General features: G+C 38.1%; 1 protein-coding gene across 1 annotated transcript in view; it reads left to right on the top strand.

The window, feature by feature from the left end:
* The first annotated feature begins 1,540 nt into the window (after window positions 1–1,540).
* Window positions 1,541–17,954, top strand: part of FHIP2A (FHF complex subunit HOOK interacting protein 2A) — a 29,166-nt gene continuing 12,752 nt past the window's right edge. The window contains exons 1-9 of the mRNA XM_039871131.1: window positions 1,541–1,897; window positions 8,008–8,086; window positions 10,193–10,362; window positions 12,222–12,326; window positions 12,771–12,893; window positions 15,451–15,753; window positions 15,940–16,136; window positions 17,227–17,341; window positions 17,869–17,945. Of these exons, the coding sequence (XP_039727065.1) occupies window positions 1,853–1,897; window positions 8,008–8,086; window positions 10,193–10,362; window positions 12,222–12,326; window positions 12,771–12,893; window positions 15,451–15,753; window positions 15,940–16,136; window positions 17,227–17,341; window positions 17,869–17,945 (1,214 nt within the window). The 5' untranslated portion in view covers window positions 1,541–1,852. The remainder of the gene's footprint in view (window positions 1,898–8,007; window positions 8,087–10,192; window positions 10,363–12,221; window positions 12,327–12,770; window positions 12,894–15,450; window positions 15,754–15,939; window positions 16,137–17,226; window positions 17,342–17,868; window positions 17,946–17,954) is intronic.

Raw genomic sequence — 17,954 nt, 5'->3', positions numbered from 1 at the left:
TTCTAGTCCAACTTGTATGTCTTGGAACCTAGACATCAGGTAGATGAATCATCATCTTAAATATTGATATTGATCTAGAGTAAAACATATTTTATTGTTTATACTAAGTATACGAAGACAGGCATCCTCAAATGCAAACAACACTAAATAAGCCTGTCTTAAACAGACCTCCTCATACAATTAGTGGTTGTAAGGCACTATGAAAAGGAAAAATACCACATAAACGTAGGACAATTAGGTAAGGAAAATAATTATGGTTAATAATATAACTAACCATCTTAAACTGTGTGAATAATAACAATAAACATTATGGACTCTTGGTTGAAGTAAACACAATTAGCCAAAATCTGGTAAGGAGCACATTTCAATACTAATACTAATAACGATAATAACAAATTCCTATGCATTACTCTGGACTGGGCGCCGTTAAAGTGTTTTACATATATTAATAAATACTCACACAACCTCGTGCTTTTCTCCCCAACCTCAGAGATGAGGAAGCTAAAGCACAAAGGTGAAATAACTTGCCACAGTGAGGGGCGGAGCTAGGATTTCAGTTTGGGCTACCCAGCTCCAGAGACCGTTTAACCTGTCTGCACTACTGGCTACCTTTCCCGCCTTTTCTCAGTTCAACTGCAAGTACATATTTTCATCACTGATTCTGCAAAACTTACTCCACCCTCATTTTATCAAGGACTTAATGGTCTTTTTGATAAAATACCAGTACTAGCAAAAACAAACATAAAGATCTCCAGAATATGAACATTTTCATAATTTGTATCAACCCACTCTAAAATGCACCAGCCTGAATTGTGCTTCTTCAAGGTTTGACCAGTATACACTGTTGCATAGTACTTTAAGGGGCCTCCATCCAAGTGCTCACATTGTAGCTCCACTCATGTGTCCTATGCATTTAGTAGAATCCCTTCGGATTCTTTCCCTCACTGTTTTCCAGTATTATGTGATAAACTGAATAGCAAATGCTATACTGAATGCACTGCACCTACCTATAAAACATGTAACAAATTATTAACTGAACCATCTCACCGTATTTCCTTTGGGGGCTTCCTATTTTAATGTGGAAGAAATAATAATAAATTTTACAGTTTCTAAACCGGCATTAGCTGGTTTGTCCTAATTCTTAGCATTTAAATCCACGTTCCACTTTGCCTTAGGAACACAGTGCTTTTTCTTACCGAAATCTGCCCTAAAAGAACGCACCTCGGGATATCATATACTTATATGGCTATGTTTTCCCTACGAAATCGGCATGTCACTTCCACTGGAAACAAAGCTGTGTGAGGCTGGCTGAATTTTTAAAAGGTAAGAAAGACCGTGACCGACGCGCCCCGAAGCCAGGAGAGGGCGACGGCTGCCCTCGGCCCGACTCCGGTTCCGCGGCCGCGGCCTCTGCGCGCCTCTCCCGCCCGCGCGGCGTCAGGCCGCCCCGCCGCAGGGCAGGCCTGGTCCAGGCGTCCCGGGTCGCGGCGGCGCCCCCTGCAGGCCGCGGCGGGCCAGGCAGGCGGAAGGAACCCGAGCCGGGCTGCCACCGTGTCCCCGCCGGAGCCGCCGCCGCCGCCGCCGCCGCCGGAGCGTCGCGGGGCCCGAGTCCGCGCGCAACACCCTCCGCACGGCCCGCCACGTCCCAGCGCCCGCCGGAGCCGCCGCGCCGCGCCGCCCGCGCGCACCTGGAGCGGCCGGGCCGGGCCTGCCTCGGCGCTCTGCTCGTCCTCGTCGCCCCGCACCGGCCTTCACTCTGGAGCGGCCCCGGCAGCCGCAGCAGGGGCGGCGGCGGCGGATCGAGGAGCTGTCTAGGTCGTCCCGGGAGAGGCTGCTGCAGTCCCGGGACAGGATGTTCTCCAAGTTCACCTCCATCCTGCAGCACGCCGTGGAGGCGGTAAGGCCGCGGGCTGCGGGCGCACGACAGGCCGGGGATGGCGGCGGCCTACGCGCCCGGCGGGCGTTCTCCGCCCGGCCCGCGGCGGCCCCTGCTCACCGGAGGGGCGCGACCGGGGCCCGGCGCAGCGGCGTCATCCGGGCGCCGGGGCCCCGGGTCCGGCTCGGAGCCGATCGCCTCTCCTTCCTCCCCCCGGGCCGCGGGGTCCTGCTCCCTCCCCCAGGAGGTGGGGCGGGGGCGCCCCAGGAGGACCATACGCCCCCCCTGGTCGCCGCCGGTGGTCGCCTTATTCCTTTAACGGGGACAGGGGAGTGGGGGCGCACCTGGCGGAGCCACTGGAGCGCCCCCGAACTGCATGACCGTTAACCTTCTTCTGCAAAAAGTGGATAGCCTTGAGCATGACAAAAGAAACGGCCAAACACTGCCCGGCTTGGGTTTATTTGTTTGTTTGTTTGGGGGGGATGGGTAGGAAGGTGTGCTCCTACCGTGGGGCGACTCCGGCGAGGACGCAGCCCACCCGACCCGGTTTCACAATCCCGCTAGCTTCTGCTTCTGCTTCCGCAGGCCTTGCAGAACGCAGCTGGACCTTATTGATTGATGTGAAATAGGAGTTTGGAGGGGCTCCTCCAGCAGGGTGTAGGCAGCCCCGAGCCCCCACGGAGCGCCCAGCCATCTGTTTCCTCCTCTGCCTTGTCTTCCTGGACGCTCTTCGTTTATGCTACAGCTGTACTCTGCTTTGATGATTTTAGACCCCAGCGTAGACACATTATTCAAATACCCTAACAGACTAACACACGAGAAGGAACTAAAAATGGCTTGCTTCTGTTTTAATAATGAGAGGTTTAGTTGCTTTACTTTGGGAGAATTGCCCAAATTAAAAAGTGCATCTTGTGAAAAAACTATTACTTTGCTAATTTTTAAAATGCCTTCTCTTTTCTGTGTTCAGATGGTGTGATGTAGCACATTAAAATCCATACAACTTTTTATTTTTAAATCTACTACATTAGAACAATTTATATGGGTAGGTAACAAAAATAAAATGGAGTTTTAAAATTCAGTAATAAACTTTAGTACAGTTATTTTAAGTGATAGGTGGGAAATGTTTAAAAAGCAGTTTAGCTCTCCTACAGGTTCTTGGGGAAACTTGTCAAATCAAGAATGACACGTGTTCATGAATGAAGAGCAGTATTACACTTGAGGGAAATGAATTTTAGATTCTGAGACTTTTTAATTTTCCTTTCTTGCTGCTATAGCCAATCCACAGCATTTTTAGGTTAAAAGAATTTAACTAAAATTTATTTTAAAAAAAAAAAAAACAGTGGCATTTACATGTATGTTACTCCTTAACATCAAATACCAAGAATTATTTAATTTTAAACATTGAATACAGCTTAACGTCGAGGTAACTGGGAATAAAATATACTACGTAATTATATCCTTTACCTGTCAGGCTGATATTTACAGAAATAATTACTTAGAAAAAGATGGCTTTTATGGTCTCCCAGTAAAGATTCATTTTTGTCCCTGAGGCCTCTGTTATCTATCCTCATTATCTTTTTATAATGTATATGCCAGCATCTACCTAATTATCCATCTAAATTAATTGTCTGACTCTGGTTCTATAATATCCAGTTCTCTACTGAGGTTAGTGAGAAAGTTAGTGTGGATTATAGTCACCTGGTCATCAGAATGAATGCACAGCATTTATAAAAGCATTCTTTTTATTTGTTTAGAGTTAATGTTTTCAGCTGTGATACTTCCCAGTTTATCTTGATAGGAGAGTAAATCTCATGAAAAAATTTTGGCGTACTTATTTTTTTCTTTTAACGAATCTCTTGGGAATTAACTGGTACATGATGATAAATAAGCCGTCTTTGTTGTAATTGAGGAATATTTTTTCCTAGCCCAAGATTGGTTTCCATTCATTCAGTTCTATTTATTTGTTCGACATTTTTTTCTGTAAACTAAACCTGCCATTCTTCAGTTCATTTCATTAGCTTTTCTCTGTACTCCTTTTAATTTGTATGCTCAATTAGCATTTTCTGATACGGTATTCCAATTAACATAATTATCAGTATTGTTCAGAGACAGGAGATAATCCTATATGCAAATAATGACAGGACCTTTTTTCAGTTGTGTCTTTGTATGAGAGTGTAATGTTTTCCCAACTCTTTTGATATTACTTTTAAGGTTTCTTTTTTCAATTGGATCAGCCTTTAAATGGTTTTTTAGGGCTGACCAGATAGTCATGTAAATGAAGTTCAAGGTAGAGTTTTCTTTATTGTTTAATTAATGGTTTCTCCTCACTTCCTGTTAACTACTTACAAGAAAAAAAAAAGATATTTTCAAAGATTAGTATTTGACAGTGTGTTATTAAGCTGATAGACTGTGTTTTGAGTTTAGGAGAGAAATTCACACCTTGACGAAAAACAAAAACTGTAATGTAATTCTTGCCTCCCTTTTCAGAAATTACAGTCTTTCCTCAGTGTAGAAATGATTAGCCAGTAAGAGTTATGAAATGAATCTGTTCTGTTAGTTGCCACATGTCACAGATCTGAAATCAGGCTTCTCTTATTGTTATTTTTGAGGTTGGACTGGGCTTTTGTAGTACTTCTCCAAAGGATAAATAAAATGCCTTCCATTTAGTACAATTCAGTATTTGTTGAGAGCCTAGCCTGTGCCAGGTAGTCTTCCAGGGACTGATTCCTTTTCAATCCCAACCAGTTCCACCCTTTGAGGGCAGACTTATTCCAACAGAATAAAGGGCAGTGTCAGGGAAGAAAGTTTCATCCATTTTAACTAATTGATTTAATTCAAGTCATTTTTCAGGATTTGAATGTTTTCAAATTTATAGTTAAGAAATAATGATGATTGTTGGGGCAAATGATGCTTTCAAAAACTACTCTGCCTGGGGAATTAAAACCTCAAAGCAAACATATGCAGTGTTGCAGTGTTTTCTTAAGTTTATTCTTTTCCAACAAGTGGTCTCTTACTCGGTCCTTCAGTCATTCAGCAAACGTTTAAAGCATGGCACAGTGCAAGGGAAATAAATTATGCTCACAAGCTTACAGTCTAATTTGGGAGACAAAACAAATAAATACACAAGTTAAAGTATAAACACTGCACAGGAGTATGGCTTAGCCCCTAGAGCCAGGTAGAACAGAGTTCCAGTCCCTATCTCAGAACTGTTGTGAAAATTCAAATGAGATAATGCACATGAAGTGCTTAGTGCAGTGCCTCGTACATAGTAGGTGCTTAGTAAATGTTAACCATTATTATTGAACGATTATTTAGCCAGTGAGCTCTGAGGGAGGAAGGGAGCAAGCACTGCGAATTGGGGTAGTTGGAGGAAGTGAGAACAGAGCTGGACTTCGGGGAGGCGGAGCGGATAGGAAGAGCATTAGGAAAGTTGTGGAGAGGAAGAGGCATTTTAAAAGACCTAGGGGTGGAATGATACACATGAGACAGTAAGCAGATGTGGCTTTGAGAACACTAGTTCTCATCTGAATTACCACTGTGGATCCTTTAGGGTGGTAGGCATTTCGAAGAAAGACAGTCTGGGTTTCTAGTTACAAGCGGTGTTTCCTTGAGCAAGTCTGGCTTTGGGCCGTAATAGGAGTTTGTTTGGGTCCAGTAGTCCTTTGTGAGAATTTAAGACCAGTAAGTGTAAACTTTGTAGCGACTGTGTCTAGCACATAACTATTTTTTAAATGATAGCAATAGCTATATCATTCATTTATTCACTCAGTAAGTGTTATTGAAAGGTTACTATTATGCCATCACTGAGTTGGAAACTGGGGATTTAGTGATGAAAAAGATGACACAATCTCAGCCCTCCTAGAGTTTATGACCTAGTGGAGAAGTTGGATAATTCAACAATTATCAATATGGGATAAAGGCTAGGAGAGAGCAAGTGGACTGGTAGAGGGTGCCAGATGCATGTGTGGAAAAGACTATGTCCTAGGCAGAGAACAGGGCAAGGGTTCCCAATAAAGCAGTGTGCAAGTGAGGCATTCGTGTCAGTTTGTGGTTGAGATAGTAACTATGAATTTTCAAAAATTTATCTCTATATTGTAAAAAGTGAACTCAAATTAGAATCCTCTCATGATGATTCACACATCTCTTCCCCACTTTTTTTAACCCAGAGCATAAATGTTTTTATGCAATGGTAAACAAGTAGTTTGCGTGTTAGAATTAGTATGAAAGAGGCAAGTTTACCAGGAAGTTTTACATAAATAAGGAAATTTATTCATGTTTGAACAAGGTTATTACTAAACCGAGTTATTAGCTATTTAGAACTGCTTCACTGTCTCTTTTAATAGATTTTTTTTTTCTTTAAATCAGACTCCTGGAAGAGAGATATTCATAAGTAAATATTAGCATCTTGCTTTGGATTCGACTGTAACAGCAAAGGTCCTGACACAAATCCTGTAAGATTTAGTGACTTACCTTGGAAATAAAGTCCCATGGGTAAAATAATTTGGAACAAGGATGCTATAATTCAGTATATACCCAGGATGTTCCCTTGAAAAAATGTGACAAATCACACTTATATTTAAGTAACTAGGTACATTTCTTGAAACACCAGATTTCATTTGTGTTTGTCCTGGTTATTAATACATTTACCTATATATAGCTGGTGTATAAAAAACCAGTTCTAAAAACCAAGAGAAATTTTACATGTTTTGAAGAAGATTCTAAAATCAAGTAGCTGATTAAAACAGATTTTTTATCTGAAAATTTCAGGAAGATTATTTTCTCAAGTTAACGCTTTCATTCTTGTTTTTCTTTATAATTTTTTCCCTCCCCATGTTCTTCTCGAAGTATAGTAATCCCAAAGTTTTTAACTCCTTTATTAAAGATCTTAGAGTCTTTTAAAGTTTTTCATAGCATTCTGTTTGAAAGTAAGATGAGTACATATATTCTCTTAATCGAGTGTTAACTCAGGAATAGATGCAAATAGGCAAGCATAGAGGAACTAGCATTAAGATGATCATTACTGACAAATTTTCAGGTCTGTTTTTTTTCCTAAGTACATTTCATCTTCTGGATTGAAACATGTAAGGTGTCTATGACCAGTGTTTATAATTTGCCCAATAGTGTAGAAATTGTTTTGATAGTGTTTCGGACTTTGAGTTCTTTGCCGGGAACACCAAGAAATCAAAATGGAACAAGTAGTAGGACAGGAGGAACATGACCTCTTAGGTCATCTGTTTAGACGAAGTGTATGAAATTGGAAGTTTACTCTGCCATATTTAGGTTCCCAGAACAGAAACCTATTTGTTCTTAAGTAAGCTGGGTCAACTGTACTTTCTGACCAAATTCATTGACGATACTGGGACTGGGGGAGCATTCTCTCTTTAAGGAAAAGAAAAGGTACAAGGTGAATCCAAGTCTCTTTCTATTTACTTAACACACGTTTGAAATACTCATAGGTTCCTGAAGGGGTATAATTTTGGTCCTAAAACTTCTGAAGTAATTTCAACGCTAAAATGTAAAACATTTTGACTTCGTGGACTTTAAATTGATAGTATCTTGTTCACGTAGTTATTTTGCTGAAAATACGCTCTGCCTAATCTAGGGTTAAAAAAGAAAAGATTTACATCTCTATGTCACTGAAAGTAGGAAACAGTTTTAATCAGATTACAGGGTTGACTTTGGTATATGTTCTTCAGTGGTGATGTGTAACTAATTACATAGCAGCTTTTTACTGTTTTGCATTTCAAAGTCCTAGGTACAAAGATTCTTGGTTATTGGTAATTTCATTTTCCTGATATTATAGTAATAGAATATTGTGTGTTTTTATTTAACACTGTTACTTTTGAAGCCATATCTAGTTACTAGTTTCAAGGGAGGGAAAAAAATAGTGTAGCTTAATAATAATGTTAAATATATTTTTCCTCTTAATAAATAATTTTTACTTTCTTGGGTTTGATTCATTTAGTTTCTCTTTGATATCTGACATGTGGAAGCAAATTAAAGCTCACCTCTTATTTTTATGTTACTTTCACATCATTAGTAGACAAATATAGAGTTCTACTTTATGGGAAACTTTCATTGCCATCTTCTTAATCGCTGTGGTCTTTGTGTGCGTGTGTGTATTTGTGTAGCTGGCACCTTCTCTTCCTTTACAAGAAGATTTCGTTTATCACTGGAAGGCGATCACCCATTACTACATAGAGACTTCAGGTAAGAAACAATGCTAATGTTAATTAAACAGAAATTTGTGAAATACTAAATTTATTTCAAATTAGTTTTCAAAGTTATTTTATATTTAAATTTATAAACCATTTATTTTACTTTTAATTCCTCTTTTAGATTTATTAAAAATATGTATCTGTTGAGCACCCACTATGTGTAGGCATTGTTCTGGGCACTGGAGGATAGGCAGTCAAACAGACAAACTCTATAACCGAGCTAATATATTGATTGGGAAAAGCAAACAATAAACAAACAAATACATATAGTGTCACATGATAACTGTTAAGGAGAAAATGAGGCAGGCCGAGGGAGATGGAAGTGTGTGCTTGAGGGAGTGGGTGGGCAGTTGGCTATATGAGGTTAGAGAAGGCCTCATTGCCTGAGGTGACTTCTGAGCTAAAGTCCGAGGGAGAGAGGAGGCAAGTCTGGGGAGTATCTAGGGGGAAAGTTCCAGAAAGAAGACCGAGCGCACAAACCCTGAGGCTGGAACATGCAGTACGCCCGGCATATTTTTGGAACTACAGGAAGCCAGCGTGGCTAGAGTGAAAGTGAACGAGGAAAAAGTGGAGGAGATGACATCAGGCAGGTTGGGAGTGGAGCGCAGATTCACACAGGGCCTCGTAAGCCATGGTCAGGGCTTTGGCATTTACTCCAAGGTGGGAGCCCATTAGAGGATTTTGAACAGAGGTGTAACCAAATCTGTTTTAAAGGAATCAGTATGACTTCTGTGAAAATTTAGATTGAAGGTATGCAGAGGTGAAGCTGGTAGAACAGTTAGGGAGCTACTGTAATGGTTTGAGATGATGGTGGCTTAGACCTGGGTGCGGGTGCTAGGAAGTGATTGTATTCTGGATGTATTTTGAAGGAAGCTTTTTTGATGGATTGGATATTGGGTAAGAGAGAATAAGAGTCAAAGATAACTCCAAAGCTTTGGGCATATGCAGTTGGAAAAGGGCTACTTATGAGAATGGGGAGACTGCAGCAGGAGCAGGTTTGTAAGAGAGTTTTCAACATATTAAGTTTGAGATGCCCATTATCTCTCCAGTTGGATGTGTCAAGTAGACAGTTGGAAATAAGGCATCTGTAATCCAGAGAGAGATGAAATTGAGAGTCATCACACGGGAGTAGGGTTTAAAGCCATGAGACTAGATTAGATTATCTAGAGAGTAAGGATAGATGGAAGAGAGAAGGTGTTCAGGGACTGAGACCTTGGGCTCAGTGTTTAGACGTTAGGAAGGTGAGAACAATAGCAAAGGAAACTTTGCTTTTGCCAGTGAGGTAGAAGACAACCAAGAGAGAATGGTGTCTAGATGCTAGATAGATTGCTCGCTTGAGGGTAAGTATAAAGTGCAGCTGAGACATGGAGCAACAGGTGGAGGGGGATGAAGTGTCAAAAGAGGGTTATTATTTTTTTAAGGTGGAAAATATTGCAATTTAGTATTCAATGGGAATGATATAGTAGAGGAAGAGGTGGGTACAAGATCAGATGAGAAGCAGCTTTCACTTTGGGCATAGCTGTGTGTTAAAGAGTGAAGATGTGGAAATTTTTAATAAAGCACTTTTCTTTGGGCTCCTCATAGATAAAGATGAATTAGGGGCATTAAGTATCTGACTTCTCAGTGTTAAGAAGTAGTGCAGTAGCAGTCAAAGCAGAACTTATCCTCTACACTGTCTAGGTTATTCAGCTTACTGTTCAAGGCCAACCTGTTTTTATATAAAGATACTTAAAATTCAGACCTCTTGAACTGGCTAATTAAAAAAAATTTTTTTTAATTACAAGTGCATACAGCACTCTGATATTACGTGTGTTTTTCTTTATCATGTTCCCATTTCCACAAAAATGGCTCTTATTTCTAAATTATTCTGCAGGAAAATTAGCTTGTAGAATATATTCCAGAATATTGATTCAGTTTTTTAATAAGATGGCAAGAGCATCATCTAAATTCTAGCAAAGATAATTATACCATGAGTATAACCCTCACTTAGGTTTGTAGTTTGATTTTTTTTCAATTTGAATAAGAATAGAGAAATATAAAGAGTATTTTAGGTGCAAATATGCAGCTTAAAAATGTTCGAATGTTTTTTATTGTTTAGATGACAAAGCCCCAGTCACAGATACAAATATTCCATCTCATCTGGAACAGATGTTAGATATATTGGTCCAAGAAGAAAAAGAACGAGAATTTGGAGAGACGGGGCCATGTATGGAATATTTACTTCATCACAAGATCTTGGAAACATTATATACCTTAGGGAAAGCTGACGTAAGTGCCTAATCCACATCACGTTCTCTGGCGTGTAATCCATGCATTAAGGTCTTAGAGATAAGGCAGCCGCCAAGTACTAAATTTAATTATGGAGGTATGTACTAAGCATGGCAGGATTTAAGTCAGTATATGAAACAAAGAAAATTGTGCAGCCTATATGAATATAACTTTCCATAGAGATAGCAAACCTCCCAAATGCTCTAGACAACAATTGGTACTAAGGCTGCTTAGAATTACAGTGTAAACGTTTATGAGAATAAACTCAAGTACATGTGCTTAGAATCGAAGGAAATGAGAAGGAATCCAATGAAAATTGGGTTACAAAAATAGGAATTATTTTTCATAATCTTGAATGTCACTGATTATTCTGACATTAACTCTACTGATGTGTGGAGGAAATTCAAGTTTTTAGGCCTAATGAATCTTGAGAAATCTTTGCAAAGCTAATATTATATAAACAATATTCTGTAAAACTTTCAATACTTATAAAGACAGGTTTCAAACCATGTGCCGGTGTGAGGGAAGGGGAGGAGCTTCGGGTTTGGGTTAGGGGGCCTGGCTTGGTCGCTAATATACCGTGACCTTCAGCACTTCCCTTTGGTTAATCTTCCCTTCTCTTTAAAAACAAGGAGGTGATTACCAGTGGCCTCCCCAGCTCTAAAAATCTGCGATTCTGTTCTGTGAATTTCTATATGTGAAAATCAAACTGATAAGAAAAAACTAATAGACATGTTTAAACACCAAATAAAGTTATGAATAGTAGTATTAAAGACAAGTGCCTTTTAACTAATCTATGATACCAGTTCACTTTTAATTCGGTTCATTCAATTTATATTTTCTAGGCACCACATCTCCCTGATACCTTGCAATTCATTCCCCTCCCTGCTTCTTTTTTCTTGTCTTTTGGAGAGAGGGATTGTACGACATTAAGTTGAATAAATATTGATTTTTGAGCGAATGTTAGTAATTGTACTAGTAGTAAATTTATTTCGATATAGGTGATTGTAACTATTAGTATTTTATTTGAATAATGTAAGGTATTTGCTATCTTAGAAAATGTTGTGCTTAAGATTATAGTTTATACTATCTCCAGATAGCACATCTGTGATGATGCTTTGGAAATACTACTCATCTTGGGATTGTATTTTAAATGTGAGGCAATATAAGGTAGGTTAATTATAGAACATATAACGTTAATTCATACTCTCTTAATCCACAATGTGAGGTCTCATCAGGTTTACCTACTTTTCAGCAAATATTTAAAACAGCTGGCATGTTATAAAAACTTCTCTATTAAATATTAATTGCCTTTAATAATCATGATGTAAATAATTTCGCAACTAATTTAAAACAGCATTATTAGAATAAATCACAGCAGTTTATACCATAGGAATACTTATATTCACATGTATGTGTTAGAAGGTTTTATTTACTCCTGCATTTATATGATAGAAAGTTATTGATTACTTGTCATTAGTGTAAGGAACAAAATTCTGGCTTTACTTTGGCCAAGGAGTTAACTATTAATTGTTTCATGTTACCGTAGCATTTTAGAATATAAACATATTGACATTGCCTGAATCAAACTCCAATCTCAACTGGGTCTTATCACCATGCTGTTTGTAATTACATCAGTCTCTGGTCCCACATACTACATTATAGTCCCAGATGTAATTTTATTTCTTGAATACCAGTCATTAATATTTAATTGAGAATTTTATTCTGACTAATTGCATTGACTTTTGAGAGTCGAATACATTCACATACATTGTCTCTTCTATTTTTTAAGCTTTTGTGTAAGTGTATTTGTGTTGTCTACTCTTTTCCTGTTTGCTCTCCTCTCTTCCCATACTCAGTGTCCTCCAGGAATGAAACAGCAGGTTTTGGTATTCTACACTAAGCTTCTGGGGAGAGTCAAGCAGCCACTACTTCCACACATTAACGTGCACAGGCCAGTGCAGGTATTTTGTTCTCCTCCCATAAAATTATTTGGTTCGATTTGTTATAGATATAATTATATATGATTTTTCTAAGAGTAAAAATAATAAAGGAAATTATTCTAAAAATAACATGCAAATTAACAAATACTCGAGTTTTCATTATGTATGACATAGTAAATGTACTTTGTCTTTATATTTTCTAAAATTTTATACATTAATTTTTCCTTTTACTTATCTCTTATGACATCTCTAAGAGAGTTTTTTTATATATGTCATTAATTTTTTTAGGCTAATGTATTTGAAAATTTACTACTAGTAAATTGATTTTGGTAAAGGTGATTATAAATAGTGGTCTATCTGAATAATGCATGTAAGTAGCCATCTATTTAAAGCAAATAGATGGCTACTTACATGCTTGTAAAAAATAACCTAACTTAAAACCTTTTTTAAAAAATTTATTGACAGAAATTAATTCGACTGTGTGGTGAAGTCCTTGCAACACCAACGGAAAATGAAGAAATTCAGTTTCTCTGTATTGTATGTGCAAAACTGAAAGAAGATCCCTATTTGGTTAATTTTTTTTTGGAGGTAGGGTATACTTATCAATTTTCGAAGTATGCTCATACTAAAATTATGAGATCGACTATTCACGTGTTTTAATGTTGATTATTACAATCTTCCTCGAATTAGAGTAATTTATATGCATTTTATTTTCTCCTGATGGTCAATAAGCTCCTTGAGGACAAGGACTCTGTCTCATTAACGTTTGGGTCCCTACAGATTCTCTAGTATCTAGCATAATGCATAATAACTGTTTAATTAACACATGCTAAATAAATGAATCGGTAGATAAATGTAGCTTTATTTCTTGGAAGTATAGTCATAAAAGTACTTTGAAGCTCTCAAGCATGTGTTCCCTGAAATCTAATCTGTATTAGATTTATATTAGCTAATATATGTGTCTACTGTGGATTAAGTGCACATAGTAAATGAGTTAGAAACTGTCTTTGCCCTAAAGGAGTTTATAGTCTGGTGAGGAAGGTGAACACTAATATTCAGATACAGTACAGTGTGTAATCTAAAGTAGAGTAAGGTGGGTATTTTAGAAAAGATACATAATAAATGCGCTTTAAGTGTTTGTACAATGAAAAGATTATATCTGTTCTAGGTCATCAGTAAAGACTTCATGGAGGAGATTATCTTTGATGTGAGCCTTGACAGATGTTTACATAAGAATGGGTGCACGTAAATAAAAGAACGAGGTTAGAAAAGTTTATGTTGTGTTCAGGAAACAGTATAATTAGGATATGTGGTAAGAGAAGGGCTGCACAGATAGGCTAGGCCTTGCCAAAGGCTTTGAATGGCAGGATGAGCAATGTGTGCTTACTTGCAGTTGTTGGGGAGCCCTTGAAGATTTTTAAATGGGGATATTATTACATAATGGCACCTGTGCCTTAAGAAATTAAATTAGTGGCAGTGTCTTACACAGTGGATTCCTTTCAGAGAGAAAAGCAGGAACACTAACTCGGAAGCTGATGGAGTCACAAGGACTGTAACTAAGTTGGAAGCGGTGGGTTGGAATGAAGTGAATATATTCAGGAGATTCTCGAGGTAGACTCTGTGTGGTCTTGTGCAGGAAGCAGGAGAAAGGATGGTGAATGCCTGAAAGCCTGAACCCGTGAGGCTGCTGCTAATGGAAAGAAGGGAGCCCCCAGGGAGCTTATTTTGAGGGGAAGATGGCAATTTTGGTTCTGGATGCTTTGATCGTGATGGAGATAATTAGTCAGCAGGTATTTGGTACTGCAGATCTGCGATTTGGGAGAGAAGTCTGGGTTTAAGAGACCCGGGGAGTTATGTGTACAAATGTGCTAGGGATACCAGTGAAATCCCTAGAGTAGAAGGGAAACAGTTTCAGTGAGAACCAAAGTGCAAGAGTGAAGGCAGCAGTTTCTCGTCAGCTAGGGAGCTTTGTAGAACCGCAGATTCCTTGGCTCAACCTCCAGATATTCCCATTTAGCAGGTCTGGGCGTGGGGCCCAGGAATCTGCTTTCTTATCAAGCCTCACAGAAGACCATGATGACAACAGTCTCGGGTCACACTTTGAGAAGCATTAGTTTAAAGAGTGAGTTCCATCCTAAGATTATTCCTCCTCTTGCCATTCTGTCTGAGATACTACTCCCAACAACATTATTAGTGTTTTGATGGAATAAAATGTTTTACATTCATAAAGACTACTATGACACGCAATTAATTTCATAGGAAATCGAGAAGTTGTTTGGGGTGTTTATTAAGTTCCATAGAATTGTTTTCTTTTAATATATGTGCTATGAGCTGAATTTCTCAAGAAGATGAGTCTAAACTATACTTTTAACAGCAATAAAAGTGATTCATAATAACTATGATATAACTTGGGAAGTAACTTTGAATTCATTCAGCATTTAATGCGCTTCTGTGATGGGCAAAATACTGTGACAAGCCCTGTGGCTTGTGATGAATTTAAACTTGTGTGTGTGATTTGATTTTTTTCTCTTATGTTCAAATGGAAAGCAAGATAGTATTGCCTTGAAACTAATAATTTGCTCTACTTAGGATTCTCTTTGTATTTGGGTGTGGGTATGGTGGGGGGAGGGGCCAACATATCAAGTAAATCTTACTTTTGTCCTCAAAAACACTAATAAAAATGTCCTCAGAGTATTGAGTTCTTTTTATAGAGCGGGAGTATAAGAAGAAAAAAAAACTTAGAAAAGTCAGAAAACTGATCTTAGAAGAATTAACATTGAGGCTATATATTCTTAGTAGCCCAGTGATAAGCAAACAATTAACTTCAACTGAAACCTCCAAAATCTTTTTTCCTCACTAACATGAGTTATTTCAGTAGTAGCCAAATAGTTATCACTAATATTGTTCACTGCTTATGGTCAGTGTAAAACATTTTATAGATGATGTAAAGAGTGTGAGAAATACCTCTGCAGTTTTAAAATACCTAAAACACAGTTAAAGTCTGAGCATTTTCACTTGTCAAAAAATTTTCTCTATTGTTTAGTTGGCTAGACACTGAATGTTATAGAAAAAAATTCATTAAAATATGATTTCTGTTTTATAAGGCTTTTGATGCAGATTTTACAAAACATGTATTCCTTTTCAGAATAAGTTGAAATCATTGGCTTCCCAAGGAGTTCCAAATGTAATTTCAGAAGACGCATTAAAAGGTCAAGATTCCTTGTCAACAACAGATCCAGGACAGGCCTGTCTGCCGGAGGACCTACTGTGTGGCGCTACTGGAGTGGAGCAAACAGAGTTAGAAGAAGATGAGCCTCCTCGTCAGATGGATGACCTGTCCACAAGCCTGGATAATCTCAGTGTCGCTTCCCTGCCGGAGGCCACAGTCGTTCGTCCAAACCAAGATTATAATTTAGTGAATTCTTTGTTAAATCTTACTAGAAGTCCTGTGAGTCATCATCTTTAATTTTTCCCTTAATATGATCACAGTTATATGCATTTAAAATAGAAAAAAAAAAATCTGTTCATATTTTAGTGTAAATCATCAGGTCCTTTTAAGTTAATTTTTTCCAAACTACTCATTGTATATCTGCTTCAAGAACTGAAGAGGCATGTGTCTGTTTTTCCCCCTCAGGATGGCCGAATAGCTGTGAAAGCCTGCGAGGGCTTGATGCTCTTAGTGAGCTTGCCGGAGCCTGCAGCTGCCAAGTGCCTCACTCAGAGCACGTGCTTGTGTGAGTTGCTGACAGACAGACTCGCCTCCTTGTACAAGGCCCTACCTCAGTCCGTGGACCCCTTAGATATCGAAACAGTGGAAGCAATTAACTGGGGGTAAGAACCATTATTTGTCTTTCCATAAAAGTGACTTCTTTCACCTGCACTTTGAAATCTCTCTCTACTTTGCAAAGATAGAAATCTTTCATTTTGAAAAACGTAACATGACTAGTGATCATTAAATGGGATTATTTTTTGAATTTGTTATCAGTTAGTGGTAATGAATCGGTGTGGGAATAATCCAGCTGTTACAGTTAAACTCCTTTTCCTTTGTCCTTTATAGTGATCAATTAAGACCTTAATTGCATTAGGGGCAATAACTTTGTTTTTTTTTTTAATTCTTTGAAAAGTAATTTCCTTTTTTATAAATAAGTTCCACGGCCTCTAGAGCTGTCTCGTATATTTCAGGGTCTGCTTGTATAGAATGTCTTCCTACCTAGTTCTTTCACCCTTTCTCCCCATCTTTTAGGGGTCCCCACTTGATTCTCATAGGAAAACATGATTATTTTAGAACATTTGTAAGTTATTAAAAAGTATAAAGTAGCAGAAATAAAATTACCCATGATCCTACCTACAAGCAATCCAATTTCTGACATAAGAACCTGTTACTGTTTTTCTGTATATTTTTAACCCTTTTTTGGTTTTTACTTGTTTCCTTCCACCCTGTATCCTGTAAACATCTGTAGAACAGACTCATTTGTTAACTCTGCTGCTATCTTGTTTATTTTAAGGCAGGAGGAGAAGCAGGCCAGTCACTTTTTTTTTTTTGCAGATCCTCCTTTACCTTCCTTTTTTTCTATCCCAGTGTTGAGAGCCTCCAATTTTTCATTCTTTTTACTTGACCAAATTTGTGGCAGAAATATGAGGAGCTTGTCTAAATGGTTTTCTCTTGCAGCTCTATTCTGCTTTAGTCTCTCTCTTCTCACATGATGAGTAAAAATTATTTACAACTCTTATTTAAAAGATTTTCTCTTACCTTTGGCTTTCTTTTATAAAACCTTCTGGTAGATAGTCTCACAGCATTGCCTGTGTAAACATATCATGGTATAAGTTCATTCATTTGCCTTCAGTTTTCCATATGTATTGAGTGGGATGAATGCTTTTAGATAACTTCAGACTTAGCATTTCTTCTGTGTCCTTCCTACAGCTTGGACTCATATAGTCATAAAGAAGATGCTTCAGCATTTCCAGGAAAACGAGCCTTAATTTCATTTCTTTCCTGGTTTGATTATTGTGATCAACTCATTAAGGAAGCACAAAAGGTTTGAATATTTTTATTGGTTATGATCATTTAAAAATGTAAATGTCTATTAAATGAAATTTGAATCCTCAGTTTATATCCCCAAATATATCTTGATTGTCTTAGTATAGCGGTTAGTAAAATAAATTAAACCAAATAAAGTGTGTGTATATATATATGTGTGTGTGTGTATTATAACTCTAGAATAAATTACAACTTGAAGTTCTGGTTTTTGATTTCTTTAAGTATTGTAATATAGCCCTTCACGAGATAACATTTGCCTTCCTCCATAGCCTTTTTGGGAAGATGTTCATACTGTAAGGTGATTGGTAGAATATTTTATCCTGTTTGTCTTGTTCTTGGAAACTTAGATAAAGTGTAAAGAACTTAATAACTAACATCTAACCTCGGTTCCTATGCCATCACCAGTAGGCAAGTTTATTTTCCACATTAATTCAAATGGAAGGTACAAATTGATTTATTGATGGTACAAATTAATCTCTTTTCCATTAAAAAAAAAAAGATAATGGTGATTGTACTGTATTCTAGACTGCTGCTGTTGCTCTCGCCAAAGCCGTTCATGAAAGATTTTTCATTGGTGTTATGGAGCCTCAGTTAATGCAAACGTGAGTGGC

Source organism: Pteropus medius, unplaced genomic scaffold (genome assembly GCF_902729225.1).
Source record: "Pteropus medius unplaced genomic scaffold, Ma_sr-lr_union100, whole genome shotgun sequence".
Taxonomy (NCBI): domain Eukaryota; kingdom Metazoa; phylum Chordata; class Mammalia; order Chiroptera; family Pteropodidae; genus Pteropus; species Pteropus medius.
Note: the sequence above shows the minus strand (reverse complement) of the source record. Positions and strands in the feature narration are given on the sequence as shown.